General features: G+C 43.7%; 1 protein-coding gene across 5 annotated transcripts; it reads right to left on the bottom strand.

The window, feature by feature from the left end:
• Positions 1–81: 81 nt before the first annotated feature.
• pak6b (p21 protein (Cdc42/Rac)-activated kinase 6b) lies at positions 82–22,540 on the bottom strand. Of its 5 annotated transcripts, none has more exons than XM_082506976.1 (11): positions 22,294–22,540; positions 19,724–19,837; positions 17,678–17,755; positions 8,372–8,623; positions 5,078–5,635; positions 4,333–4,776; positions 4,127–4,260; positions 3,614–3,740; positions 1,715–1,807; positions 1,173–1,307; positions 82–875 (listed from the first exon to the last, which is right to left on the bottom strand). In XM_082506976.1, exons 4-11 carry the CDS (start codon positions 8,576–8,578, stop codon positions 708–710), a joined length of 1,866 nt encoding a protein of 621 aa, XP_082363102.1. In that variant the 5' UTR covers positions 8,579–8,623; positions 17,678–17,755; positions 19,724–19,837; positions 22,294–22,540; the 3' UTR covers positions 82–707. The 5 variants fall into 5 exon arrangements, with proteins under 5 accessions (XP_082363102.1, XP_082363100.1, XP_082363099.1 ...); XM_082506974.1 differs by having other exon boundaries at positions 1,715–1,840; positions 17,669–17,755; positions 22,294–22,536; XM_082506973.1 differs by having other exon boundaries at positions 1,715–1,840; positions 22,286–22,535.
• Positions 22,541–27,304: the final 4,764 nt, after the last annotated feature.

The following is a 27,304-nucleotide window of genomic DNA, read 5'->3' as shown; positions in this document are numbered from 1 at the left end:
CTCTGTGTCAGGATCCATTTTAGCTTCAATAAAAATATTTAAAGGACTCAACAAAGAGACAAACGGAAAAAGACAAAAAGGTTAAATAAAAAAATTTAATCTGCATCTTTTGTGCAAAGTCACATTGAAACTGTGCAAAGCTTCAAAATAAACCGATCGACGGGAGGAAGAGCTCATCATCATCATCCTCACGGGGTAAAACTTTTTCCCAATGAAGAGCTTTAAATCCAGAGCTGACCCTCTGCTGATCTCTGCTGAGCAGCATTGATCAATTTATTGGTTGTTTATTGGCTCTGATACAGAGAGAAACTTCTTGAAGCCAGAGGATCATCTCCGGCTCTGCTGAAACGAACGTGTCTGTTTTCACTTGTTTGTTTGAAGCTGTTCTGCACCCACAGCTCTGAGCTGATCATTATTATTGATCTGTGATTTAAAGGTTTGACGTCGGCTGTAAAATTACTGAAATGCTGTATAAACTAGGATCTTTGAAAACATGAAGGAGCCTGAAATGTTCTAAAGTTTAAATTCTCCATTTTAAAAAACACTCGCCCCAGAGTAGCACCAACAGCTGTTCAGCAAGTCTGGCCAATCAGAGATGAGCTGATGCGCAACCGAGCCACAATAAGAGTCTCCCAGCTGAGCCTCAGATGTCTTCGGAGGAATCAGGGTTGGGTTCGGGCGAGCCTCTTCAGATGGGTCTCGGGTGTTCAGCAGAGTGACATGCGTTTGCGGTACTGCTCCACCAGAGGAACGAGGCAGCGTGGTGAGCCGGCCTGCAGCATGAATGGGTGCTCCAGCAGGTCGGCGGCGCTGCTCCTCTGCAGCGTGTCACGGGTCAACATGCAGCCCAGGAAGTCCTTCAACACGGGAGACACCTGGAGACAAACACAGTGACATCATCAACGACTGTCAGGATGAATGATTACATCATCATCAAATGCTACAACTAATCTGGGCCCACGACCCACAACCAGCATATTAGCATTTTAGTAACTGATGTTCAGAAAAAATCTGATTTTGTGTTTTCAGATTTAACTTACATGAGAACAAAGATGTGACAGATAAAATTTAGAAGGACCCTTATATGTATGTCTGTTGGTCCTCAAAGCATGTTCAGGTCTCGGGTCCTCACTCCATATAAAAATAAAACTAAGTGTGTGTGTGTGTCTGACCCGCTGGACGTTCTTGACACTTGGCACTGCTTCGTCTCGCAGCTTCTTCATTGCAGTGATGGGCGTGTCACTGAAATACGGTGGCTCTCCATCAACCATCTCCACCACCATGATTCCCAGAGACCAGATGTCCACCTGAAAACAGGAAATGGTCAGACCTCAAAGGCATGCTTTTAATTTGTGCGTGTGAATGGGTGGATGACTGAATGTAGTGTAAAGCGCTTTGGGGTCCATAGGGACTAAGTAAAGCGCTATACAAATACAGGCCATTTTTTTTACCATTTTAATTTGAAATAAGACCTAGAAACGTAACTATTTGATGTTTTTCTTAGTTTTCATGTGAAACTGTGATTGGTTACTGAGAACTGTGAATATCAGTTACTGTAAATATAAATGTGATATTTGTTTAACCTTGTTCAAACTGAGGTTTGGACTTTTGTTTAACTCTAAGACTTATCCTAAGACTTGTCCAGCTTTTTTCCACCGGTTTAATCGACTCATTAAATTATTTGGCAGGAACATCCTTCATGTGCTGTCTTTACCTCGGTGCCATATGGCATTTTGGCGATCACCTCAGGAGCCATCCAGTATGGGGTCCCGACCAGAGACTTTCTCTTTGGGACTTCTTTGCTGATCTGAGCGCAGAAACCAAAGTCGGACAGTTTGATCTGCAGCAGGATCCAAGAAGGAATTTCATAGATTTACTAACAGAAAACCTCTGAGAATCCTTTTCCAGCTGTTTGTGTGACCGATGCTCAGCAGTATTTCAGTCATATCTGACTGAGGCTTGATTAGTCACTGTTATCAGGATCTGAATACTTTATTAATCCCAGAGGAAATGATGTGGTCACAGTTTCTCCAAGACAGCAAGGACATAACTAACAAGTTAAAGGTCATGAAATAATGCAAAATATTGTATTACCAAATAGCTCTAATATACACAAAATTAAATATAGACAGAGTTCAAGTTGAGGTGTCCCTCATACTGGCGGTTATTTTCTCTGCAGAGGGTGTGCAGGTATTGGACTGTGTGCGGTGCTTTAGATGGAGGAGTTGTACAGAGATATCCACAGGCAGGAATGATGTCCTGTGTCGTTCAGTGGTGCATTATGGGTAAACTCAAGTCTCTCACTGAGGATGCTACTGTGACTGGCCAGTGCATTATGGAGTGGCTGGGAGGTGCTTTCCAGGACTGTCCTTTAAGTGGACATGAAACACCACATGTATAATGTACACCACTGAGCCCTGCTCTCATACATTGCCAAATGTAACTTTATCTGTGAAGCTGAATTTAAGGTATACATGTTTAACTTTAGAATGTGTTTAGCGCCATCTTCTGTCAGTACAGAATATGATGTCACTAGGTTGGTTGCAGCTAATAGACTCACATTAGTTTATGTTAGCTAACTAGTGACAGAACTGATAACTCAGAGGAAAATAAGGACACTGAAACTAAAAATCAGTCAGCAGCAGTTTTGTGCTGACGTCAGCTGATTGCACAGCGCGGTACACCTGTCTAGAAGAGGAAACGAGACGAGTGTCGGATTCCAGATTGTCCGTCTGGTAACTTAAACAGGTTCTCCTCCACCCTGTCCTTATTAATAAAGTGTTCTGCAACCTCTGACAACCAACAAGTGGATTTCCTATTTCATTGCAGCTAGCCAAACAACAAAGAACCGCTGACTGCTGATAACACAGAGAGTGAAAGTGGACAGTATATCATTGTTTTTACCATAAACTCATTGTTGAAGCCAGGGGCTGCACAAAAATAACCCTTAGACTCTGAACATGTTCCAAAAAATTTTAACTTCCAGCTTGAATCCAGCTTCACAGTTACATCAGGGACAGTTGACATCAGGGCTTCATGATTTAGACTGGCTTTTATAATATAATGTTTCATGGCCATTTTAACTTGGATAACACATTTTATTGGCCTTGCAGATCAGTTTATTGAGTTTGTTGGCATTTGAGTTTTGACTAACTAATAACATAAATAATCTGGAAAAAAGATGCCTGATCCTCGTTATCAGCAGAAGTTGTTTTCCTTACTGTAAAGTAGTACTGGCAGTCATACAAACTCTAATGGAAACGATTAGAAACCTCTTATCAATCAGACAAAGACAGACATATATTGGTACATGTCTATCTTTGAGATTATAAATGGTCTTTAATTATTTTAGTATTTTTTAGTATTTATAATTTATAAAATTTTTAATATTTTAGAAATAAAAACTCACAAACACTCAGCTTTGCCTAACTGTAATGTCAAACTTTAAAAAGATAGAGATGGTCGTCATTAGGCATTTTTGGGTTTAGGGTACTCATTATGTGATAAACACAAGTTTGTGTGAATTCTCTGTATCTGTTGATAATCCAGGTTTAATTTTTAAGAAGTTCTGTAAATGTCAAAGATGTGTCACAAAGAAGAAGAAGGGTGTTACCTTCCCGTCCAGGGTGAGCAGGATGGAGTCGCTCTTGATGTCTCGGTGGATCACACCCTGAGAGTGCAGGTAAGACAGCGCCCGCAGGACCCCCTCACAGACTGTCGCTATCTGCTCCTCGTTCAACCTGAACCACGCAGAAACATCATCGTAAATGGCCTGTATTTGTATAGCGCTTTACTTAGTCCCTAAGGACCCCAAAGCGCTTTACACTACATTCAGTCATCCACACACTGGTGATGGCAAGCTACATTGTTGCCACAGCTGCCCTGGGGTGCACTGACAGAGGCGAGGCTGCCGGACACTGGCGCCACCAGGCCCTCTGACCACCACCAGTAGGTGGGAACGGGTGAAGTGTCTTGCCCAAGGACACAACGACCAAGACTGTCGAAGCCGGGGCTCGAACCAGCAACCTTATGATTACAAGACGAACTGCCAACTCTTGAGCCACGATCGCCCCATGAACACAGAGAACATCTCCCAGACGACACACCTGAGAGACTTCCAGCTCACCTGGTCTCACTGACGATGTGGGTTAGAGCGCCACCTTGCAGGTACTCCATGATGACCCACAGCTCATCCTCCACTAGAGCGCTACGGTACATTTCCACCACATTCTGGTGCCGGTAGTCCCTCATGATCACCACCTGAGACATATGAAATGAAGATCAGTCAAACTGCAAACAGGTAGATCTTCACCCACCTCACCACACCTGTACCTCATTAAAGAGCAGCTCTCGCCGTTGCTGCTTCCTGAGGTCCATCATCTTCACAGCCACCTGTCTCCCGCTGTACTTTTCCCGGGCGATGCAAACCACGCCTGTGGACCCCTCTCCAATCTTCACAAAGTTCTCCAAAGTCATCCTCGGGTCGCCAGGGTCCACCACCATCTGTAGTGCCTCCTTGAACTGCTCATGGGTCACCTTTGGAGGACCGCCATCGGACCCCGCCTGCTGGTTGGAGGCGACTGCGTGACCTGGGGAGCCGGTTGGGGGAGAGTGGGGCTGGGAGGGGCTGTCCTCAGTTGTTAAGTTTGGAGATTTGATAGGAGCATTAAAGGCAGAGGATGGGCGAGGCAGCCTCTGAAATACAGCTCTACCTGTGATGATGGGACTGCTGGTGCTGTTAGGAGGAGGCAGGAGGCGGGAGGAGGGTGAGGCCAGCTGATGGAGAAAAAGAAGAGACACTGAGTTAAAGCTTCAGGTGTTTCCCCTTTTTATGCTACTCTGTGCTAGCGGTTTCTTCCTGTTCAGGTCAGGCTATGCTAGCTATTTACATTTCTATAGTCTGTATTTATCCTAAGCTAATATATCTGCATTTTGTATCGAGCCATTTCCTATACTTGTTCTAATCAGATGTGTTGATGTTAGTTTGTGTAGCTTCACATGGTTTGGTCTGTCCTCAGCAGACTCATTCTAATGAATTTGTTAAAATGGTGGAAGTGATCCAAACACTGAGTTTCACCTGGAGGTCGTAGGACGAATGCGGTCTTCTTGAATTTTCTCTGGATGAGAACAGCAGGTCAGGCAGGTGACCCACAGCTGGTCTTAGCCTCACCTGGTGCCTATTGGTCTCCACAGTGTAGGAAGCTGTCCTATTTCTTAGTTCCGCCCCCTCACTGCGGGCGTACAGTCCACTTGGTTCACCTGTCCTCTGAGGTTTGTCTAGTTTAAGGGGTGTGGTTTCAGACGAGGAATCCACCTGGCAGGTAGACTTGGCTCTCTGCAGGGCCCCATTCAGTTTGGGGCTGCTGCTGTCGCTGCGCACCTGTCGTATCCGGTCCTGCCAGTAGGTAGAGCTCCCACCACTTTTCACACTGCCGCCGCGGTGACCTAGCTCCTCGTACTGGTACGACTCGTCCTCGGCCAGTTCTCCCAGCCGGCCCATCGATCGGGCACGTTTCCGTGCCGACGGACTGCTCCGGCGCAGAGAGTTGGAACTGCTGACCGACATACGAGTCAACTCAGAGATCACATGACTGATGTAGTCTCCATGGCCGATGAAGCTGCCACGAACGATGGTCTGCAGAAGAAACCAAAACAAATCAAAGTAACTCCAACGGCTCAGAGCACCACCACACTGCTGCACTACCCTTATAGACTTCCTCACAGGACCACACGTCCTCTCTTAGCAGCAAATCATCTGCTTTCCCTGATCCACAAAGACTCAGTGAAGCTCCTCCTGACCTTCTCCATCGACCCTCTCAGAGCAAACATCACATGTGCAGAGCTCTTCCTCAGCATGAATGCACACTGCTGCTTGTTCACCTATCGATTTAACCTTGGACACCTCGTTCCTGTGTCTTCATGGTATCATCGGCTTCATCCCTCTGTACTGCACATCACCATGTTCTCAGACCCGGTAGATTTGTTCTTCATTTTCATCATCCTCTCACCACCCACCGCCCTCTCCTAGACCTCCCCATACCTGCACAGGTGCGTCATTTGCCTGCCTTTGATTCCTCCTTTCTAATCCTCCGCACTTCCTGAGGTCCTCACTAACTGTCCATCTGTCCTTCTCTCTCTCATTTTCTACATTGATCAGCTCAGAGTCCTTCTTCCATTTTCTCGTCGCAGTGTCTTCAATCGTTAGCACATTTCTGCTCTTACTCACTCTGTCTTCCTTACATACAGCTCACTATAAGCCCATTCTTTTTTCTCTTTGCTGTACATCTGCCTACTTCCTTCATCTCTCTGACTGTCCCCCTTTTACTTTGCTAATATCTTCTTTTGAATACCTTCTGTACTTCCTTATTCCATCACCTAGTCTCCTCATCCTCTTTCCTCAGTCCAGATACACAAACACCTTCTTGGTACTCTCACATCATCCGAAACTCTCTTGGTAGTAGGACAGGGAACTCATCCCTGAACTCTGAGCACTATACTACAGCTACTAGTACTGCTGCTGCTGCTGCCACTACTACTACTGCGTCTACTAGTACAAATATTAATGATAATAATAAAAATGATAATAATAATAATAATGATAATAATAATAATAATAATAATACCATGACCCTTAAATCTGTAAGATATCTGAGGTGATCTCCAGAAGAAAAACAAATAAAAATTATTGTTTGGATACATAAAAAAGAATGATTTCAACCAAAATCATCTGCTGAAGCATTTTTCAACTTTTCATATCATTATTATTATTATTATTATTACTAGTAGCAGTAGTAGTATTTTTGGTTTGAAAATATGAAATGCCATTTAAAATCAATGTTTAATAATCAACTAAATAAATAGATGAGAAAGTGATGTTGTGAGCCTGCCCTTTAAGCCAGCGGTCTCCAACCTGTTTTGAGCCACGGACCAGTTTATGCCTGACAATATTTTCACGGACCGGCCTTTAAGGTGTCGCGGATAAATACAACAAAATAAAACTAGTACCGGTACAGAAAAAAAGACGATTTATTCATAACACACGTGAAAAGACCCAGGAAAACCGAGTTAACGATAAAAACGATGACAAAATAACGCTGAAAACCGATAAAAACCCTGAAAACCATACATTTCAGACCTGAGCCTCAACTCTCGCGGCCCGGTACCACACGACTCACGGACCGGTACCAGTCCGAGGCCTGGGGGTTGGGGACCACTGCTTTAAGCGATCGTGGTTCAAGAGTTGGGAGTTCGCCTTGTAATCGGAAGGTTGCCGGTTCGAGCCCCAGCTTGGACAGTCTCAGTCGTTGTGTCCTTGGGCAAGACACTTCACCCGTTTCCTACTGTTGGTGGTCAGAGTGCCTGGTGGCGCCAGTGTTCGGCAGCCTGTGTCAGTGCGCCCCAGGGTGGCTGTGACTGCAATGTAGCTTGCCATCACCAGTGTGTGAATGTGTGCGTGAATGGGTGGATGACAGGTTGTGTAAAGCGCTTTGGGGTCCTTAGGGACTAGAAAAGCGCTATACAAATACAGGCCATTTACCATTTAAACCTTTTAAAATGGGTGAGTACACAGTTGCTCACCTGTTTATGTATTGATGTTTTCATGTATGCATCAGCATCATTTTAACAAGAAGTTTTACCTACCAGAGAACAAAAACAATGACTGACGATGTCATGTTTACATTAGCTTTACTGGTTTACCAGGTGAGCTTAGCGTGAACTGCGGGTGATACAGGTATATAATACATGAGTACTCGCTGATGAACTACAGCTACAATATTAAAGAAGAAAAAACTCCAAGTACTCCAGAGTTTTGAGTTGGTACTAATCAAATTGAACTAAAGATTAAACACCTTGTTTCAGACTGCTGCTGCAGACAGAAGGAATGAGGAAGTTTATTCTGGGATTTAGAGTTTGTGTTTGTGGTGCAGCTGAAAGATTCAGATTCCTTTGTTTTAAATGCCGTCGGCTGTCAGCCATATGGCATATAGTCTCCTGCTCATCCCACTGAGCTAAACCGGTGCCCGAGGAAGTATTGATACAGTAAAGACGTTTTTACATGGTGATCCATGACGAGGAAGCAGAGTCACTGTGAAGGACCCGACTCTAGGAAAGTTCCTGAAGGTACTTCAGATTGGTTCTGATCTATGCAGAAAGCTGTGATTGTCGTTAATGTCGCTGTTCATCAATAAATCAGCTTCTTCATCAGCTTTCTGATGTTCAATGAGACGCACCGCTTGGACCAGCGCACGCAAATACGCAATCAATACATTCGACTGATCCGTCATCATGCTGGCGTTGGTACCTGATCATCAGACACAGGTCCATTACATTTACAGCAGCCTTGAGAGATTATTGAAATGATCCATCCCACCTTTTTGGGTCCTAGTTCAACATTGGTGATCCTGGAGGGGTCCACCAGGGGGCGTGGCCTCTTCAGCGTGTCGATGACGCTCTGCCACTGCGGCGGCAGCCCCACGTAGCATCCCGAGGTGACATCAAACGACGTGTGGACGCGGTGCTGGAAGTCCTGTGGCGCCGAGATCTCCAGCCTGTGCTTCTTCTTCCTGCGTTGGAACATCAGCACGGAGGCGTAGAGGCAGAGGCACAAGCCGGGTAGTGAGAGCTGAGGGAAACAACAACAACAATACTGGCAATCAGACGGCGACATGATGGACGTCTTGCAAACATTCACACTCAGGGAGTCAGAGCACTGACAGCACCTCTTCCTGCTCAGGTGAGTTACCTGAGCAGAGTCACATGACCTCACCCTCCCTCTCAGAAACCGACCAAACAGCCCAGGTGACAATCTCACCTGGCTGCATGAGTAAAAGGGCGCTGACCTGAAACTGACTCTGAGTCACTCTGCAGCTTCGATTTGCTGAAACTTTATTCAGAACAACAAAAACTGACATTTTCTGATGTGCTCATGGCACTGGCCACCAGCTCGGAGCTGTGATTATCGGCTCAACCTGTGTTTTTAAATCAGGCTTTGTTGTTCAGAATGAATCCAGTGCTCCTGTAACCGTTACTAAACACAGCATGCTTTTATTTTGGTGGGCAACTGTTCCAGGCTTAAATGTTCAGCACATGCTAGTAAGAAAAACCTGAACTAAAGCTTTACATTTACCATCCATCTGAACTTCACATTCAAAACAATTGCTTTTAAGTCTGCTCCCATGACTCTGTATACATTCACCAGCCACGGCACTGGGTTCATACGATCGTTATTAGTGCATATGCATCGTCAACCATCATGGTATTTAGGCATGATCAACACAACCTGCTGGCATTCACACTGAGCATCAGAATGATGAAGAAAGGTGACCTAAGTCACTTTGAATATAGCGTAGTTCTTTCAGAATCCACCAACCTGCTGGGATTTTCCCACCAACCATCTCTGAGTTTACAGAGAAGGTCTGGAACAGAGAAAACAGGTCACATAACCACTCGTTACAATCAAGGACTGCAGAATAGCATCTCTGAACCTTGAAGCAGATGGGCTACAGCAGCAGAAGACCACACCAGGTGCCTGTTGAGCTTGTAAATCTGAACCATGAAGAGTCAAAGCAGCTCTGAAGGAAAAAGGAGCTCCAACCAGTTAAGTAGAAAGCTGTACCTAATAAAGTGGGGGGCGCCCGTGGCTCAGGGGGTTGGGAAGCGTATCTGTAACCAGAAGGTCACCGGTTCGATCCCCGGGCTCTCTGTCCTGGTCATTGTGTCCTTGGGCAAGACACTTTACCCTACTGGTGTTGGCCAGAGGGGCCGATGGCGCGATATGGCAGCCTCACTTCTGTCAGTCTGCCCCAGGGCAGCTGTGGCTACAACCGTAGCTTGCCTCCACCAGTGTGTGAATGCGAGAGTAAATGAATAGTGGCATTGTAAAGCGCTATATAAGTCCAATCCATTATTATTATTAAAGTGGTTGGTTGACTGTAATTTATAATCTAAAAGTGAAAAAAAAAAGCCAGAGTTATAGCCTGGGAGGTTAGGGTTGTGCTTTTGTTTTACACGAAACTATGCTGTCTGTGTCATCAGAACGTTGGTGTTGATGTGACTCAGCTTTCAGGTTAATCCAACATTAATCTGGATTCTTGTGTCACTGCAATCTGATCCGTGGATTAGTTCCTGCATGCCAAGGTTATGATCATTAACTACAACCAAAACATGTTTCCTGTGAACCAAAATAGATGTTTTGACATCAGTCGCTGGCCAGCTGCCAGCTCTATGCTCATTAGGCAGTCATGTGTGTTTTGCCACATCACCTGGTGAGGCAGCAGAAACCATACCTGCACATTCAGACAGTCCTAATGTCCTTCTGTGCCTGAGACATAATCATCTTATAGAAAAGTCTCTGTATGTTTGTCCACTGGAACATTTTACAATCAAGTTACTGAATAAAAAAAAGATTTTATGGTTTTTAGTATTTAGTACTGGTTTTCAATCCCAAGCTCAAATTTACTGAACATAAAGATTTTACGAGAATTAAAAGCAGTCACACAAGCATCCTCCTGTAGCCCAGCTCGGAAAAGAAGGAAAATAGAAATCCTGTTTGGCGACATCATTATCATATCTTAAGACGATGTGATCTAATGTGAGAGTTTCAGAGTTTAGGTTGAAATATAAATGAAGGACGACCCGTTTCAACAAAACAAAACAAAATATGAAATGGTATTCGGCACTGAACGCCTAGCCAAAAGGACAATTTGTCAATATCAGGAAGTACTGATGAAGTACTGGGGAAGTACTGATGAAGTACTGGTGAAACTCAGATTCCCACTTGGCTCTGGTTCAGGTGTTTTTATTCCAAAACCTGATCTGATCTTCTGAGATGTTCATCCAGATGAATGACCTCTACAACTTGATAACTAAAAAGACTAATGAACGAATTAACTTAATGGATAGAAATTCCGGTGCAGTAAATTAATGGAGGTGAAGGTGGAGACTTTGGTGACTTCAGGATGTCTGTTCTGCTACAGGCTAACACCTCGAGCTCATTATGGGACAGTTTACATTTCAGTGTGAAGATGCTGGAATGAAAATCAGCATCTCCAACTCAGTGGCCACGGAAAAGGTGGAGTGCCCTCTGCGGGATGGGTGATGGATGTATGGATTGATGGATAGATGGGTGGACGGATTGGCTGGTGGGTGGTGTAATGATAGTTGCTATTGTTGAAGCTACCCACAGGGGGCGCTCTGGAATCAATAAGATATACAGAATAGAAGAAGAAGTGATCGTTGTAGAAAGAATAATAAACAGCTAGCTGAAGCTAGCACCAGGAGCAATTCTTGATGTTTTATTCATAGAGGAATAAGAACATTACATGGTACCAGGAGACGGGTTAAGAATAAGAAGCAACGCAACAAGATGGATGCAATAAAACCGCCAAGTCCGTTGAAACTGACTGGAAACGTGGATGCAAGTTGGAGGACTTTCAAACAGCAGTTCAAACTGTATATTGCAGCTGTCGGAGTGGATCAACGGGCAGATGAAAGGAAAATAGCCATGCTGCTCACCATCGCCGGCACAGAAGCAATAGAGGTCTTCAACACTTTTGTGTTTGCTCAGCCCGAGGACAAAGATAACTTTGATGAAGTCATGAAGAAATTTGACGAGCACTGTCTGTCAAAGAAAAATGAAACATACGAGAGATACGTCTTTCGCTCACGCTTACAGCATCAGGGTGAGTCATTTGATACTTTTCTCAAAGACCTCAAGATCAAAGCTCAGTCCTGCAATTTTGGTGATCTCAGAGACTCTATGATACGAGATCAAATAGTGTTTGGAACTAATGAGAAGAAGCTCCGAGAGAAACTGTTGAGAGAAACAGAACTAATGCTGGAAAGTGCTATAAAGATAAGTCAAGCCAGTGAGCTAGCACGACAACATGTACTGACGTTTAGAGAGCCTGTTCAAGGAGCAGCGCAACAAGAAAATGAGGCAGTGAATGCAGTGTCAATTAAAAGAAAGCCATGGAGTAAATTCAAAAACAACGACAACAGAAACAAAACGTGTGACAATGAAATGTTCACTTGCAAGAGATGTGGAGAGAAACACAGACCAAAACAATGTCCCGCATATGGAAAAAAATGTGCAAAATGTAAAGGACAAAACCATTATGCAAAAATGTCTCTCTCCAAAAACAAGGGACAAAAAATACACACTGTGCAGGAAGACACAGTGATGATCTAAGTGAAACATTTTTCATTAAGATGGTGTCACATGAAGAAGATGTCAATGCACAGTCTTCAAGACATAACACTGGCCAAAGTGTTAGTTCAGTCACAGATGATAAATGGACTGCTCCACTGTTAGTCAATGGGACATTGGTAACATTTAAAATTGACACAGGGGCCAAAGCTAACTTGATCAACGAGAAGGATTTCAAGGCACTGACTGAGAAGCCTAGAAGATTTACAGAGAAAGTCACACCGCTGAGGGCCTACAATAACCAGCCAATACAAACAAAAGGAGGATGCAGACTTAAAGTGACAGCTAAAGGCAAACAGCATAACATTTTGTTCACCATCGTGCCTGATGGACACGAGTCACTTTTAGGAGATAAAACATCTGAGGACTTGGGACTAGTAAAGAGGATCTATCAGATTAATACTGACACCATGAAAGAAGCCAAACAAGGGAAAAGAGTGGAACACCAAGGGCATGAAGGAAGTTCAGACATTATCAGTAAATTTCCTTCAGTCTTCAAAGGACATGGAACATTGCCTTACACCTACAAAATCCAGCTCAAGGATGATGCCGTGCCTGTGGTGCATGCCCCAAGGAGAGCGCCTGCTCCATTACAGACAAGTTTGAAAAAAGAGCTTGAAAGAATGACTCAAATGGGTGTCATTGAACGAGTGGAAGAGCCCACAGACTGCGTGAACTCTATCACTTGTGTCAAGAAAAAGAATACAGGTGCCTTAAGAGTCTGCCTTGATCCTAAAGATCTAAATGAAAATATTAAAAGAGAGCATTATCAGATCCCTAAGAGAGAGGAAATAATGAGTGAAATGGCAGGAGCTAAGTTTTTTAGCAAACTGGATGCATCACATGGATTTTGGCAGCTGAGGCTAGACCCAGAAAGCAGCAGGTACACTACCTTTAACACGCCATTTGGGTGTTACTGTTTCTTGAGGCTCCCATTTGGAATTAAATCAGCACCAGAGATCTTCCACAGGGCAATGGAGTCCCTGATCGAAGGGCTGGAAGGCACCAGAGTCTACATAGATGACCTCGTAGTCTGGGGAAATACAAGGCAACAACATGATGAAAGGCTGGAGAAACTTTTGTGGAGAGTTAACAAGAATGGACTTAAACTGAATAGAGACAAGTGCCTCTTTGGTGTTTCAGAGATGACCTTCTTGGGAGATAAGGTTACAAGTGAAGGGGTGGAACCTGATCAGTCAAAGGTACAAGCCATATTGGATATGCCAGCACCCACTGACAAAAAAGGTGTCTTGCGAGCAATGGGAATGATCAACTTTCTGGGTAAGTTCATTCCTAATCTTACCTCCAAGACAGCATGCCTAAGGGAGCTGCTACAGGACACCAAAGTGTTTGAGTGGACGGCCCGGCATGAGAAAGAGTGGAAAAAATTGAAGGAAACTGTAACTACAGAGCCGGTCCTGACATTCATCAAAGCCTCAAAAGATGGCTTAGGAGCAGTTCTGCTCCAAAGGAACAAAGACAAGTGGCAACCTGTAGCATATGCGTCCAGATCAGTGACAGAAACTGAACAACGCTATGCTCAAATTGAAAAAGAGACTTTGGGCTTAGTGTTTGGGTGTGGAAAATTTCACAGCTATGTATATGGATTACCAACCTTTACAGCAGAGACTGATCACAAACCTCTCATCTCGATCAGAAAAAAGAACCTCAACGACATGTCACCCAGAATTCAGCGCATGATGATGGTGTTGCAGCGCTATGATTTTGAGCTGATCTACATGCCTGGGAAATATATCGTACTCGCGGATGCTTTATCCCGAGCGCCAGCACCAAGTGGTGACAGGTTAGTCAGCACTACAGCCGAGGAGGCTGAAACACATGTAAACATGGTAACTGCCTCACTCCCAGCATCAGATGTCATGTTGCAGCAAATTGTACAGGAGACGACAAAAGATTCAGTGCTGCAGAAAGTATCCCACCTTATACAGAATGGGTGGTCAAAAGGAGTCTGTCCAGGGTTCTACTCTGTGCGAGCTGATTTATGCATGGCTAATGGACTGGTGCTGAGACAAAACCAGATTGTCATTCCTCAATCCATGCGGAAGGACATGCTTCAGCGTATCCATGAAGGACATCTTGGAGTGGAGAAATGTAAAAGGAGAGCGAGAGAAGCAGTTTACTGGCCAGGCATCAACAGGGATATTGAGGAGATGATACAGAAATGTGAAACATGTCTCAAACATCACTATAAACAAACAAAAGAGCCAATACTGGCAGCAGATCTACCCACTGCACCATGGCAAAAGGTAGGCACGGACTTATTTCATCTGGATGGCAAGGACTATGTTTTGGTGATTGACTACTATTCTAATTATCCAGAAGTGGCACAGCTTTCCAGTACATCAGCACAGTCAGTCATCACACACATGAAGGGCTTTTTTGCCAGACATGGAATTCCACAGTGTGTCATCAGTGACAATGGTCCACAATATGACTGTAGAGAATTTAGTGACTTTGCAAAACAATATGGATTTCAACATATCACCTCTAGTCCCTTGTATCCCCAAGTGAATGGACAGGCAGAAAAAGGAGTCCAAATAGTAAAGAGATTGTTCAAAAAAGCAAGAGACAGTAAGACCGACCCTTACCTGGCTCTGCTAAGCTACAGAGCTTCATCCCTGGAGTGTGGGGCATCACCTGCTGAGCTACTCATGCATCGCAAGCTCCGCACCACACTTCCACACATTTCCAAGGAAAATGACAATGCACATGACAACAAGCTGACTGACAAAAGGATGAAACTCAAGCACAGACAGAAAAGGAACTATGACAAAACTGCAAGGCGTCTGGAACCGCTTCAGGAAAGAGATGTTGTGAGGATTGCAGGTCCAGATTTCTGGGACAAAAAAGCAACAGTTCTCAGCGAAGTAGGGCCCAGATCGTTTGCTGTTCAGACAGAGAATGGACAAGTGTTAAGAAGAAACCGGAGAAGTCTGTTAAAGACACAGGATGTTAAACATCAGGACACAGAGACTGGAACTGAACAACGAGGTGCTAACCCTGTTGAGCACCACAGTGAGCCTCCTTCACCTTCCCCAATGTCTGAGATACTGAGAAGGTCTACCAGACCTAAGAAACCTACAGAGAGGCTCATAGAACAAGTGTGAACTGTTGTGGTAAAGAATTGTTAAAAAATACTAATAATAATAAATCACAGGTAAATAACGGATAATAATTCATTTAGAATAGTAATTGTTCACACTTAATTGAGACCTGCTGAGTTATGTGTTATTGACTGTTCAAGTTGTCAAAGGTGAAGAGTTCTAATGTGCTTGAGGGCTGTATGGGATTCATTTGGTTCATTCTGGAAGATGTAAGGTATACATTTGGATTTATTTTGTTTGACTTGTGCTACAACTTTTGGTTATAAAAAAAAAAGAACACTACTGAATGTAGTTTGTTGCACAATTTATAACATGTTGAATGTTAGACAAGAATGTTCAGATGTTACAGAGTAACAGTTCTCTTTGTAATTGTGCTTATTATAACACTGTTTGGAAAGGGGATGTAATGATAGTTGCTATGGTTGAAGCTACCCACAGGGGGCGCTCTGGAATCAATAAGATATACAGAATAGAAGAAGAAGTGATCGTTGTAGAAAGAATAATAAACAGCTAGCTGAAGCTAGCACCAGGAGCAATTCTTGATGTTTTATTCATAGAGGAATAAGAACATTACAGGTGGATAGATGGGTGGGTGGTGAATGGATGGATGGGTAGGTGGCTGGGTGGATGGATAGATGGATTGGTCGGTGGGTGGATAGGTGGATGGGTGGAATGGGTGGATTGGTTGGTGGGTGGATGGATGGGTGGATGAATGGATGGATGATGATGGATGGGTGGATGGATTGGTGGGTGGTGAATGGATGGATTGGTGGGTGGGTGGATGGATGGATGGATTGGTTGATGGGTGGATGATGATGGATGAATGGAGCATGAAAACTGTTAAAAACGAAAATAAAATTAAACAATCCGGTTGTTCAGTGATGACGCGACGAATCCTACTTCCGGGTCTAAAGTAGTCTGCGTTTAATATGGCTTTTGTGTTGTTAACATGATTAATGTTATGTATTTTCTTCTATTTGATCTCAAAAAGCTCCTACAACAGTCAGTGATCACTGTTGACCTCCCTCGGCTTTTATTACCACTAATCGTTTATTTAAGCTCAGTTTTTAAAACCTTAGGATGTAACTACAGCCCAGCCCATGCAGCAGTATATGAATGACTAACCTCGTATTGTGGATGGATTATCTCAGTTTTTCTCCTGGCTGAAGTTTGGTCCTTTTACAGCATCCTGCCATGCGATTACATTTGTTCCTGACCACCGAGAACACTCACGTTAACTTTTATCGAGTGGAAAAAAAGTTAGCTTGTTTATATTATGCTAACATAGCTGTGTCGCTAGCGGTCACGTAGCACACCATTATACACCAGCTAGCCCAACTTCAGTAACCCTACAAACGTCACTGCTGTTTAGTTTTCTGTCTTCATTTATGTTGGAAGTGATAGCAGAGCTGTACGTTTTAATTTGTTTCCAAAACCCCGCAGTCAGGACATGCTATATTGTATTTAGATAGAAGCTAGCGAGCTAACTCCCTGCTAACTTCTAACTCCGTTAAATGTCATAAATTCCGTTTTCATGGATGCCTGGATGTTAAACTCAATTGTTACACCTGGTAGAGCAGAACGCTGATCATTTTATTAAAGATGAAAGACTTTAGACAGTTTTTCAACTCTCAGTAATGCCATAGTGATCGTTTGATATATGGACCTGCAGCGGAGTTTAGACCCAGACACGGCTAGTGACGTCAGACTGAACAACCGGATAAGAATTTAAATGAAATGAGCTGTGGGAAGTGAAATTCAACAGTGACCTTGGTTACAGCGGAGCATGGGCACGTATTAAACCTCTCACAGTGATGACGGCCAGCTGAAAGTCAGAGCAGCAGCAGTTTTATTAACTTTGTTTATTTTTGGTAGTTCTGTTTTCCTGGTTAGTGTGTGTTTATTGTAGATTTGGTTCTTAGACTGTTGTGGTTTTAAGTTTTTTAAATTTTACTTGTAATTCTATTTATGTGTCATGGATGTAAACGCCCAACTGGGGACAAGGATTCATACTCAGTGTTTAACCGTGTTAAATTGCATCATCATTATTAAACAACAGCAATAATAATACACTCTGCTGCTATAAAAATTATTTTATGTCACGTTTGTTTTCATTGATGCATTCTTTTGCATTTGTGTTAATAAAGTTTGAATTGAAGAATAAGCAGGGTGTGTGTGCAGCCTTCATCATACCTGGATGAACAACTGAAACGTGTCACCAGTTTCATCTTCATCACACATCACACCAGTGAGGACCGAGCACAGTGTCCCCAAATGGTCTGAAAGCAAAGCGCTACACACACACACACACACACACACACACACACACACACACCTGTCTCACCTGTGTGTGAGTTGGTGTCTCTCCACCTCAGGTAAAACCGGGTCTGGTCTGCTGCTGATCAGATGACTCCACCTAAGCCTAAAGGGAACAAGAGAGATGATGAGGCACAGAGCCTGCTCCTCTTCTTCATCAAATATCATCATCATGGGGTGACCGTGGCTCAGGGGGTTGGGAAGCGTATCTGTAACCGGAAGGTCGCCGGTTCGATCCCCGGGCTCTCTGTCCTGGTTGTTGTGTCCTTGGGCAAGACACTTTACCCTGCTGCCTACTGGTGTTGGCCAGAGGGGCCGATGGCGTGATATGGCAGCCTCGCTTCTGTCAGTCTGCCCCAGGGCAGCTGTGGCTACAACTGTAGTTTGCCTCCACCAGTGTATGAATGTGAGAGTGAATGAATAGTGGCATTGTAAAGCGCTTTGGGTGCCTTGAAAAGCGCTATATAAATCCAATCCATTATCATTTATTCTCCTCCTCTGACTGACCGGATGAGATTGCTCCACATCCTCCTCCGCACCCTCTCAGCAAACAGGAGGAGGAGGAGCTGTTAATCAGCTTTCACCTTCCAGCTGTTTATGTTTCAGGCAAGGGGTGGAGCCAATGGTTGACCCAGTACATACACAGACAGGCCTTACCAACCTGTACAGGTGGCTTAGTAGAGTATTTAAAAGTATAATGGGAGGGAGATCCTTCAGTTTTCAGGCCCCTGTTCTGTGGAACCAGCTTCCAGTTTGGATACAGGAGACAGACACTATCTCTACTTTTAAGATTAGGCTTCAAACTTTCCTTTTTGCTAAAGCATATAGTTAGGGCTGGACCAGGTGACCCTGAATCCTCCCTTAGTTATCCTGCAATAGGTGTAGGCTGCGGGGGGATTTCCATGATGCACTGGATGTTTCTTCTTAACTCACTATGTGTTTATAGACCTCTCTGCACTGAATCATACTTGTTATTAATCTCTGGCTCTCTTCCACAGCATGTCTTTGTCCTGTTCCCCGTCCGTCTCTGAGCCTGGTTCTGCCGGAAGTTTCTTCCTGTTAAAAGGGATTTTTTCTTTCCCACTGTCGGCAAAGTGCTTGCTCATAGGGGGTGAGCTCTCTGTATTATTGGTCTTTACCTTACAATATAAAGTACCCTGAGATTCTGTTGTTATGAATTTGTGATATATCAATAAAACTAACCCAGGGGCAGCATTTCACCTGTGTGTGTGTGTCTGTGTAGCTTGCAATTTAATTTAAACATTTCCATAGCAACAGAGCACTCCTCCAATCAGATGTTGTCACTGTATCAGGTTAGTGAACCAGCCTCCACCCAGCCTGGAGCTCAGCATTACTGAAGCATCCACAGAAGAAGTTTGTCCTCCAACATGTCTGGAGAACACTTCCTGAAGATGGCTCAGAGATACAGACACACTGTCTGCAGGTATAACGAAGGGAGGGGTGAATCCAGAGCTGTGTGGTCTGCGCCACATCGTAAGCAAAATACAAATGGAGAATATAAACTCCCTATTATTCCACTGTGGAGCTCTGTCATGACCCACCTGCCGTTCTCCCATAGGGGGTGCTCTTTCTGGAAGCTTTCATCCTGCGCTTGATGAAAGGGTTCAAAACAATCGATGTAATCCCATTCATAAAATGTAAATACCTCTCCGTGAATATTAACATTTTGATTTCTGCACCACCCCGAACAGCTGCTGCTTTTCCATGCGCGCGTTTAAAAAATCCTGGTGTCTTATGGGTAAAATCAGCTTCAGCTTTCAGCGGCATCTCTTCTTCCTTCACGAGTTTACCTCCAGTGAGAGTCAGCTGACTGTTTCCTGCTAAACTTTGGCCTCTTAAACTGTCCAGGATGTTTGAGCAGTTACCGTTTTACTGTTTCTGGGAATCCCCGTGACCTTTGAACCCTGTGATATTCTCTGTGTGCACACCTCAACGTGATTTGGAGGAAAACTCTTTTTTGCAGATGTGTGAACGAAGCTTTTGTTGGTGCTGGTCTGATTCCAGGTGTTTTTAGCAGCTGTGTTTTCAGGGTGTGGCTGGCTCGCTGACATACCTGAGGAAACTGTCTCTACATGACCAGACAGTTCCGCCACGGCTCCTCGTCTGACTGGAACTGCACTCATCCCCATGCACAGGCAGGCTTACCAGAGACAGTGCCCCCCAGTGGCTGCAGGAACAATGACAGATCACAGCAAGAAGTCAGGTGACCCAGTTACACATAGCCATGTAGGCATGTTCGAGCACAACTTTAATGCTACCGACTTCTTTAAAAAGTATAATTTGTATATGTTAATGTTCACAACTCATTTATGAAATTAAAATAAATAAAAATAAAAACAAACTAAAGAAAAATTATTAAAATGTTAAATTAAAAGTTTTACACATTTAAGAAAACATTTCAAATAAACTAAAACAATGAAATAAAATTTCTTTAAAACTTAAAAACTATAATTAAAAAAAACAAACAAATCATAAAAAGCTAAATTAAACTACACCGAAAATACAATAAAAATAATGTTATGTATATAAAATTGAATATAAAGAAAATAAAAAATTAATAAAAACAAAAATATAAAATTAACAGAAAAACCTTAATGAAAATAAAATGTAGCATACAAATTTATAAAAACAGTAATACAAAATTAAATATAAAACAAAGGCAAAATAAAGAAGATTAAATCTAAAGAGCACCATAAAAATGATGAGCTCAAACAAAACGATATAAACCTTTACCATTTGGAATGAAGGAAAGTTAAACTGCACTGACTATTGTACTGTGCAGAAGTCGACATGCCCCTCATTTCTTCATATTTTGCTTTTTTGGCTTCCTTGACGTTTTAGTGCTCATGAGCAAGAATCCTGCAGCCTTCTGAGTCTTTCAAAGTTTTTCTTTGGACTTTGGCTGCTTTTTCACTCATCTTCAGTCCTTGTACCTGACCATTTTCACAGAGTCTGCAGCCATCTGTGACACGGTGGAGGCTCTGTCATAGTTTCAGCTGCAGTTCAGTCAGTGGTGTTGGAGATCTTTGATAAACTGATGATCCATCATGCAGGAAAATCTGGAAACATCTGACTGACAGCAGTTTCCTGTTTCAGCATGGGAGTGATCAGAGCCGGACCTCACCATAACTGAAGCAGTGTGAGATCATTCTGACCGAGAACAAAAGGCAGAAACTTTCAAAGAAGAAGCCTGAGGAACTCTTCCTGAAGATCCTCACCAAGCTGACACGGAGCTGCAGGATGAAACGGCTCACAGCATAGATTCACTTTCAGGGTCATTAAAAACGTGAAACTCAGTTTCCACCTTATGAGCTGTATTTTTGCACTTGTTTCAATACTTTATAACCATCACTGCTCCCAACAAACACGGTAAGCTGCAGTGTTTCCAGTTTCTGTAAAGAGTCTGTTGCTGGTTTTGAACACTTTTTGGACATCTTTAAAAAATATCCTACTCAGCTTTTTTTAATAACTGTCATTATTTTCTTGTATTTTATTTTAGATTCTTTACTTTTATGTGGTCAGCATTGTGGCCTCACAGCAGCTTCATCCCACAGTCCAAACACATGCTGTTAGTGGGGTTAGGTTAACTGGTGACTCTAGATTGCCCACAGGCTTGAGTGGTTGTGTGTCTCCAAGTGTAAAAGCCTGGATATGGCAAAGTCTGCAGTGAAAGCAGGAGGAAAACACTGAGACATCAGTCTACGACACATCTCCACTGATTCACACCCACTCACCTCTGAAGCTCCTCAGCAACAACAGAGAGCAACCAAACACTATAGCTGTTAGCATGGTTGCCTCACAATATGAAGGTCCAGGTTCAAACCCCTCTGGCTTCTTGGTTAACTGATGGTTCTTCATTGGCCGTGTGTGTTAATGTGTTTTTTTAAGTCAGAGTCGGAAGTGTACCATCAGGGACACACGCAGGTGTTCCCAGGTCAGTTACACTTCCACACCGAACCACCATTCATGAAGATCAGTTTACCCCACCAGACACACACACACACAGTCAGGTGTGAGGCCAAACTTTAAACAGAATTTTTTTCTTTGCTACAACCAAACTCCATTCAAATATTGTCTGATTTAACATGTGTGTTCTGAGTCTTTAAAGCTGCATAAGGACTGAATAAAGACAAACCAGCAGACTGAGCCTCTGCAGAACCCCGAGTAACGTGAAGGTTGTTCTTAGGTAAAAGTTTTAGAGTGGAACCCTTTCAACCTGAACTGTCTCTGCAGAGTTATTCTTTCTGCAGGTTTCTTTGCAAGGTTCTATACAGAACACTTTTATATGAACGCAGGATCACTCAGAACCACAGGGGTTATAGTACCATGAGGAACCTTTGCGAGGGTTCTCCTCCTGTTTCTGTCTCATAAGAGTTCTACTAAGAACCTAAACCTGGATCATTTACAGAAATGGAATATTTATACATAATCAGACTGGTGATACCAACATGTTATTCACAGTTAAGGTAAAGGTCCTCATGCAAGCTTAAGAACCGGGTTCTGTAAAGAACTGTAGAACTTTAAAGCCACAGTGCTGGTATTTGACAGACGCCGTTATCTAGAAAGAGACAATGCGGCCTGTAGATAATCAGTTAATTTAACTCAAAACACACACATGCTCACCTGGCTGCGAAGTCCAGGTGAGTCGGTTCCTGCTGTTGTTCTCCTCCTTGGACTGACTCTCTCTCTCTGCTGCTCCTCTTCTTTCTCCTCCTACCCTGTCTTCCTCCCTCCCCCACCTCGCTCGTCCTTGTCTCAGCTGGTTTCAGGTGGAGGGGGAGGAGTTTGAGTCTTTCATATTCGAAGAAGCTTTATTGACACGAAACACAGCAGCAAAGTGAAAACATATCAGTTGATGTGTGAATAAAAGCAGAGCGCACAGATGAACACTGAGGTCATCCGACCGTCTCTGACTGCACAGGTGATCATGTGACTTCTTTTGGAAGAGAACCATCAAAAGTGGCTTTGAGACAGCAACGAGTCCATGAAAGCAGCAGAGGAGACAAAGGGGAGGCAAGGTCTGTGTCAGCATGCAGGCTGCAGCACGCATCGCCGTGCCCTGAGGCGGGGGAGGACGTGACTCAAACCGCCACACTCTGTTCACTCTGAACTCTGCTTCTCACACTTACACCGCTAAAGGAACCAGTTTGGGGTCCAGTAAAGCCAGTTCACTGTGCTTTTAACAAGATTTAATTCACACTGTGTGCCAACTACACCAGGGTTCGCCTTCTTAGTTCAACTCAGTCACATGACACCAAAATCACCTAGTGTACCTGCTGATTTGTTTTACAATAGTCTAATATTTTATTCTTTGTTAAACTAAGGTGAAGGGTGAGGGTCAAAGGTTAAAAACACCTGAGATCAATATATTCACAGTAGCATAACTTTTATTTTCCAAGGTTCAAAGAAATTCAAACTTCTGCAATCATCACGTCACGAAACGGTAGAAGCTCTTTTCACCGCATGCTCTTCGAAAATCTTTCTCTGACATGAAAGTTTGTGGAAGAAGACTCAGATGTGGGCGTCTCGTCTCCACTGGTCCGGTATGCGATCGCAGTTAACCCGGATTAACCAGAGAATGTGCTCCAGAAGGACACAGCGCCCTCTGATGGTCAAGGTTGATTTTGATTTCCATCGTTTTTGATAATGGAGCACAAACATGAGGCAGACAGTGGAAAATGACATAAAAAGCCTCTTTATTAAGTTAGAAATAAAATAGCAGGTAGATGGGTGGGCGGGAGGAGGAGTTAAAGTTTCAGCAGTAAAGAGCGGACAGCTCCGACAGGAGCGGCTGCCAGCATTCAGTAACAAATGGAAAAGCCTCCTCCACATTCGGGTGTATATATCACTGTAGTAAGCAGACAGCTGTACTTAAACTTCAGCTCAGGATTAAGATGAATCAAGCTTTAATCAACCTGTGTGAGCACCTGGCCTCATCTCCTCTGAAACGCTCCACCATCCAGCCTTCAGCGTCCTTCGAAAGCTTCATCCTGCTCTTAGTCAGTAAGGGATGGACACTTTCAGCCATGCCCACCATATCCACCTCGAAGGTACAGACAGGTGAGATGGTAGCACACTCACAAGCCCAGCAACGGAGGTGGGTTCTTTGCTGAGAAGACAGTTGTGTGTACCAGCTGTGGGGGTGCAGTCGGCTCCAGGAGACCCAGACTGACGGAGTCTTGAGCTGCACTACCCTGATCTCCTGCTGGAGCTCCAGGTCCACCAAAGATGACCAGTTCACTGGGAACACTGAGTTGGACACATGCAGGCCTCTGCAGGAGCAGTTAGGATTCATCAATGAGCACACACAATTTTCTTTCATTCATCACTATGTCATTGACTACCTTCTTTTTCATTTCAGCTGCAATGTGATCCAGTATATTTGCACATGAGTTATTAGAGTGCAAAACTCTGCCCATCTTGACACCATTTAAGACTTGCAACTGGACATCTATTGGCATGTCTGTAAAGGGACGCCCATGCTTGCCAATCTTATAAGCTGTTCTAAACACATTGCAAGTTGAAGCGTAGTCAGCCTTTCTCATATCTTCAATGTGTTTTTGCATTGTATTTTGTGTTGCCTTCTCTTTTATTTCAACTGCTTTCTTGTGATAAATTGAGTCTCTGTGCTCTTTTATTTTCTTTCGTAGTGAGTTTTGTTGTGCAGCCTTGTCCCTTCCAAAAGACGAGATTAAGCACCCACTCCACTCCTGCGACACTCTCTGCCCTTGCTGCATGTCCACGCGAGCACAAACTTGACTACACACACTACAACCCAACTTTTGATTTCTGCTGATCAGCCACTTGTAATTTGTGGAGAAATACCGGACTTGTGCTTGGGACCAACATTCTGGCCACTCATGCTCGCTAACGCGGCTGTTGTCATCGGTAGAAATGGTGTCATTCTCGTCCTCGTCGTCGCAAAAAGTGCCGTCGTCCGCGGCTGCGGCACTAGTGCAGCTTTCATTAGCTTGCGTCTGACCTGCAGCGATATCATTCTGGCTTGGTGGGGTGTCAGCCAGCGAGTCTTCTGATTCTGACCTTGTTCTTTTACTACTCAGAGTCTGAAGCCAGGAGAGCATATTAAGTGTTCATTGTTTTTGTATTTTAACCGAGCAGCTGTTTACGCGTTTTACACACACTCTCCGGACCACGTTGAGTTGTTGACATGACAACGGCAAAAGCGACGCATGCGCTTTTCACTTGTAAAAGACATTGGTGTATGGCTAATGTAGTCTATGCTCTCGATGGGACGAATTAGGAAGCGTGCTTGTGAAGGGCGCTCTGAAAAGCGGCAGCGCAGCCAAACGATTATAACAGATGTGCAAATGAGAGTACCGGTACGCTAAAAGCACGTTCTGGGCGCATGGAGAGGTGGCGGTACTCTCAAGAGCTATATTTAGAAGTGGCGGTACTGAGTACCGGCGCGTACCGGCCCACTTAAAGCACTGTGCCAGAGCACATTTTGAACAACACCATGGGAATTTCGGATTTTACACAGATGGTTGGATGTTACACTCTGGAAATGGAAGGAAGGTGAGTGTTATTAATTGATCGACATGGTGCAGTTTTCCACCGATAGGAAAGAGGTGGCTTTTCTTCCCCCCCTTTCTTTAATGTTTTCGTACTGTCCTTAGAGAAAACACACACAATGTAACTTCAACTGCTCTGTTGGGAGCGGGGCTCGATGGTGAACCTTAGGCCGCTCTGGTGGGGGGTTTATAGGGGACAAAAAGGGATTGGGCTGGGGAGTAGATCCAAGTCCAGCATTGACCCACTCCATCATCTCCTCAGTGAAATTCAGGTGCAGGGAGGAGGGAGTAAAGGAGTGGGAGGAGGGTGATGACCTGTCAGGGGTTTGGGGGGCTGGGGAAGGTCGTGGTCTCTGGTCCTGGTCGTTGGTATTGTTGAGAGCGTTGGAGACAAATAAGGACCCCTCTTCTTGCCTCTGAAGGCTCTCCTTTTTGAGGCTCTTTCCAGGTGGGGGCAGATGAAGCTCCTCCTCAAGCTTTGTTTGTTCCTCCCTATGAGATAGCTCCTCATTTATCTTAGCCTTGGCACCAAGCACAGATGGATGACATATGGAGTAAAACAAGTTGAAACAGCTGCATGCCTGACTTGTTAAAATTAAATCCATTTTGTTTAAACAAATGCCTTCGTTCCCAAAAAAAAATATTAAAATTGTTGATAAAATGCACTGAGTGGTGAAGAAAATATAATCTGATCAAACATTATTCAGCTTTAAATATTGTTCAGCTTTAAACATTATTCAGCTTTAAATATTGTTCAGCTTTAAAGTTACTGTGCAACTGTGTAATAAAAATGTGCTCACGACTTTGGCCTTGAGAGCGATAAGAAGCGATCGCCTCAGCCTGCAGGTGCAAGATATCTGCAAGCGAACAGACTAGAACACCCAAGGCCGATTTCCTTTTATGGAGTTGTTTTTCTGCTAATGCAGCACTTTCCTCACAACCCCCTCCTGTAAGTTTTAGAGAATATATACTCATCCTCACAGCAAATCTTTGGAATCTCCTGATGTGAGCTGTGATTGAGAGCTTGTCTCTGTCTCAATAAAAGTTCACTGATTCCCCATCTGCAGCAGGTGTCCGGTTGTCTTCATTCTCCGCCAGCCTGGTTAAGTCAATTCCTCCTTAACATCTAAAAGAACCTATTTAATGAAGGAAGACGGGTTCACTTTGTGTTTAATATTATTCTATTGCTGTTGTTGTTTTTTTTATATCCTTCAGTGGTCAGCACATGCTGATATAAGCAATTTATTTAGTGCAAACAACTTGCTGAATCTCTCCTCTCCTGACGGGCGGTACAGGTCCACTGATGAATACAGCTTCATTCAGAGAATTTACTGCATTTAATAATCCAGTAAAGTCCCGTTTCAGAACCTCTGACTGTTGTTTGGACACATCATTTGACCCTGTATGCAGAACAATGTTAGTCACAGTTGGATATTCATCTGCAATTTGCAGGTACTCAGAATGTGTGATATAACAGGTATAACAGAAACAATATGGGGCCCAGTACAAAACCTGGTGGCACACCATAGCTGAGAGAAGAGGACAAGGACCTATGACTAGAAACGGCCACAGAAAAGTATCGTTGATGTAGAATGCAAAGCAGACCCAGATACACAGAACCAGCATTTCAGCCTATGGAGCAAACTATGGTGGTTGACAGTATCAAAAGGTCAGCTCCAACATCAGCAGAACCAAACACTCTCCTGCATCACTGCCGCTGGAGAACAAAGAGCAATTTCAGTAAAATGAGTCGAGTACACTGTCATTATCCAAGACAGATCTAAGCTGCATAGCCACAACCTTTTCTAATATCTCAATAACTACTGATCATTTTGGTCTCTAATTGCTAAGAAAGGTCAAGTTTGGGTTTGTTTTAAAATGGGTGGATGACAGCTTTGTTAAAGTAAGCAGGGATTTGAGCAGAGAGCAATGAGGTGTTGAGTATGCTAAGCACAGAGGGACAAATACACTGAACAAGGAGTAACAAAATTGCTAATGGTGTCTGTCAGGGACCAAGCAGTAAAGCATAAAGGACACAGGTGGTTTTAATTTAAAAAAAAAGGGGTTTTATTGACCCAAAAATATGAAAATATATTTAACAA

This window comes from Aulonocara stuartgranti, assembly GCF_965226115.1.
Source record: "Aulonocara stuartgranti genome assembly, chromosome: 15".
NCBI classification, from domain to species: domain Eukaryota; kingdom Metazoa; phylum Chordata; class Actinopteri; order Cichliformes; family Cichlidae; genus Aulonocara; species Aulonocara stuartgranti.
The sequence above is the reverse complement of the archived record's forward strand: the minus strand, read 5'-3'. Positions and strand labels throughout refer to the sequence as shown.

Coding starts and splice junctions, on each gene's coding strand:
- pak6b (XM_082506974.1), bottom strand. CDS start 8,578: ATGTTCCAACGCAGGAAGAAGAAGCACAGGCTGGAGATCTCGGCGCCA. Junction 4,261..4,332: donor GAGAGCTGCTCTTTAATGAG/GTACAGGTGTGG, acceptor CATATGTCTCAG/GTGGTGATCATGAGGGACTA. Junction 3,741..4,126: donor CACATCGTCAGTGAGACCAG/GTGAGCTGGAAG, acceptor TGCGTGGTTCAG/GTTGAACGAGGAGCAGATAG.